The 3,128-nt window shown below is 41.1% G+C and overlaps 1 protein-coding gene across 2 annotated transcripts in view; it reads left to right on the forward strand.

The window, feature by feature from the left end:
- LOC122556076 (very long-chain specific acyl-CoA dehydrogenase, mitochondrial-like) overlaps nucleotides 1-3,128 on the forward strand; it is a 74,495-nt gene that overhangs the window by 49,109 nt on the left and 22,258 nt on the right. Inside the window, exons 11-12 of one of the 2 annotated variants that reach the window (XM_043702506.1) lie at nucleotides 1,940-2,002; nucleotides 2,345-2,446. In XM_043702506.1, the coding sequence (XP_043558441.1) occupies nucleotides 1,940-2,002; nucleotides 2,345-2,446 (165 nt within the window). The remainder of the gene's footprint in view (nucleotides 1-1,939; nucleotides 2,003-2,344; nucleotides 2,447-3,128) is intronic. The other variant, XM_043702505.1, reaches the window with a different exon arrangement.

Below are 3,128 nucleotides of genomic sequence, written 5' to 3' on the forward strand. Positions count from 1 at the left end.
CTCTACTTTCAAGGAACTTTGAACATACACTCCAAGGTCTCTTTGTTCAGCAACACTCCCAAGGACTTTACCATTAAGTGCATAAGTCTTGTTCTGATTTGCGTTGCTTTCCCAAAATGCAGCACCTCACATTTATCTAAATTAAATTCCATCTGCCACTCATCAGCTCATTGGCCCATCTGATCAAGATCCCATTGTAATCTGAGGTAACTTTCTTTGCTATCCATTACACTTCCAATTTTAGTGTCAACTGCAAACTTACTAAATATACCTCTTATCCCTCACATCCAAATCATTTATGTAAATGGCTAAAAGTAATGGATCCAGCATTGATCCTTGTGGCACACAACTGGTAACACCACCCTCTGTCTTCTGTCTTTGAGCCAGTTCTGTATCCAAATGGCTAGTTCTCCCTCTATTCCATGAGATCTAACATTGCTAACCTGTCTCCAATGAGGAACCTTGTTGAACGCCTTCCTGAAGTCCATATAGATCACATCCCTCACTCTGCCCTCATCAATCCTCTTTGTTACTTCTTCAAAAAACTCAATCAAGTTCGTGAGACATGATTTCCCAAGCACAAAGCCATATTGACTATCCCTAATCAGTCCTTGCCTTTCCAAATACATGTAAATCCTGTCCCTCAGGATTCCTTCCAACAATTTGCCCAGATATCAAACTCTCTGGTCTATAGTTCCCTGGCTTTTCCTTACCACCTTTCTTAAATAGTGACACTACGTTAGTCAATCTCCAGTCTTCCAGTACCTCACCTGTGACTATCGATGATACAAATATCTCAGTCAGGGGCCCAGTAATTATTTCCATAGCTTCCCACAGAGTTCTAAGGTGGATCTAATCAGGTCCACGTTTATGCATTTCAAGACATCCAGCACCTCCTCCTCTGTAATATGGCCATTTTTCAAGATGTCACCATTTATTTCCCCACTTTCTATATCTTCCATGTCCTTCTCCACAGTAAACACTGATGCAAAATTCTCATTTAATATCTCCCCATCTCTTGCAGCTCTACACACAGAGTGCCTTGCTGATCTTTGAGGGGCGTTATTCTCTCCATAGTTACCCTTTTGTCCTTAATGTATTTGTAAAAACCCTTTGGATTGTCCTTAACCCTATTTGCCAAAGCTATCTCATGTCTCCTTTTTGCCCTCCTGAATTCCCTCTTAAGTTTACTCCTACTGCCTTTATACTCTTCTAAGGATTCACTCGATCTCTACTGTCTATGCCCGTCACGTGCTTTCTTCTTTTTCTTAACCAAAACCTCAATTTATGTTGTCATCCAGCATTTCCTGTACCTACCAGCCTTTCCTTTCACCCTAACAGGAATATACTGTCTCTGAACTCTTGTTATCTCACAGAGATTGATTTGGAAGGTGCTGTTGAAGGAGCCTTGGCATGTTGCTACATCTTATGGATGCTTACAACAGCTAGCACTATGTGTCAGAGATGGAGGAGGTGATTGTTTAAGTTACTGGTTGAGATGCTGATGAAGTGTCCTGTCTAATTATGAGCTCTTTGGTGTTGTTGAAGATGCACTTAGTCAGGTCAATAGAGGGTATTCAATCACAATCCTTGTGCTTTGTATACAGTGGATATATTTTGGGAATCTGCAAAATGAATCATTTGCCAGAGAATCCCTATGAGGCAACAGTGCTAACCACTGAGCCATCTTGCAGAACTTATTCCAGATCCTCTGTACTATTTCTCTGGTTCATTCTTATAACCCTTTAAATCAGATGAATACAAGCCCTTATTAAATTGAAGGAAGTTCTGTGCAGAAGGGAATGGCAGAAAACATGGGAAGAAATTATTTCAAATGTAATACTTAATGAATTAAACTACTAAATACTTAAAGCAAATGATCATTGAAAAAAACTGTACTGCACAAATATTGCGTGCTTTGTTTTCATGTTCTCTACAGGAAGCTGCCTGGTATGTGACAGATGAATGTATCCAAATTCTAGGAGGCATGGGATATATGCAGGTAGTGTAGATGATGATCATGGTTCTGGATGACTACAAGGCCTACTGCATTTGTATATGCTGAATGGAATGTAGGAATGTACTGTAAAGGGCGTGATTTTCTTTTCTATTTTCGTGGAGGAGCTGTAGATGTTTTTGGATTTATATGAGGAAACAATGACCTTAGTTGCAGAATTAACAATACTGTGAATGCTTGTTCCTGTTTTGTTTTCTGCAGGATGCTCATTAGTATACAAAAGATCTACGATTTGAAATTTACAGATGTAAATAGTATGCATATGTTATCCTTACCTGGTATGCAATTACTTTTTGTGCCTAGATTTACCTATTTATGTTCCTGTAGGAAACAGGTATAGAGAGAGTGATGAGAGATTTGCGCATCTTCCGTATTTTTGAGGGAACCAATGACATTCTCCGATTGTTTATTGCATTAACTGGTATTCAAGTAAGTTGAAACTGCTTATATAATATAGTAATAGTATATCAAGGAACATATCTACCTACTCAATACAAAATATTGTATTATGTCTTGTTTAATTGTAGGGTATTAATGGTAAAATATGGTTTAGGTCTTTAGGAGATTGTGATCCCAGCACAGGAGAAATGGCATTGCTTTTAATATGACCATCATGATCCAGCTGCTCACCATTAGATTACCTACATTGTGGAAACAGGCCCTTCAGCCTAACAAGTCCAAACTAACCCTCCCAAGAATAACCCACCCAGTCCAATTTCCCTCTGAGGAGAAAGTGAGGTCTGCAGATGCTGGAGATCAAAGTTGAAACTTTATTGCTGGAACAGCACAGCAGGTCAGGCAGCATCCAGGGAACAGGAGATTCGACGTTTCGGGCACAGGCCCTTCTTCAGGAATGAGCAGAGAGTGTTCAGCAGGAGAAGATAAAAGGTAGGGAGGAGGGACTTGGAGGAGGGGCGTTGGAAATGTGATAGGTGGAAAGAGGTCAAGGTGAGGGTGATAGGTCGGAGTAGGATGGAGGCGGAGAGGTCAAGAAGAAGACTGCAGGTCAGGAAGGCGGTGCCGGGCTGGAGGGATCCGGCTGAGACAAGGTGGGGGGAGGGGGGATGAAGAAACTGGTGAAGTCCAAGTTCATCCCCGGCGGGTGGAGGGT

Source organism: Chiloscyllium plagiosum, chromosome 13 (genome assembly GCF_004010195.1).
Source record: "Chiloscyllium plagiosum isolate BGI_BamShark_2017 chromosome 13, ASM401019v2, whole genome shotgun sequence".
NCBI classification, from domain to species: Eukaryota; Metazoa; Chordata; class Chondrichthyes; order Orectolobiformes; family Hemiscylliidae; genus Chiloscyllium; species Chiloscyllium plagiosum.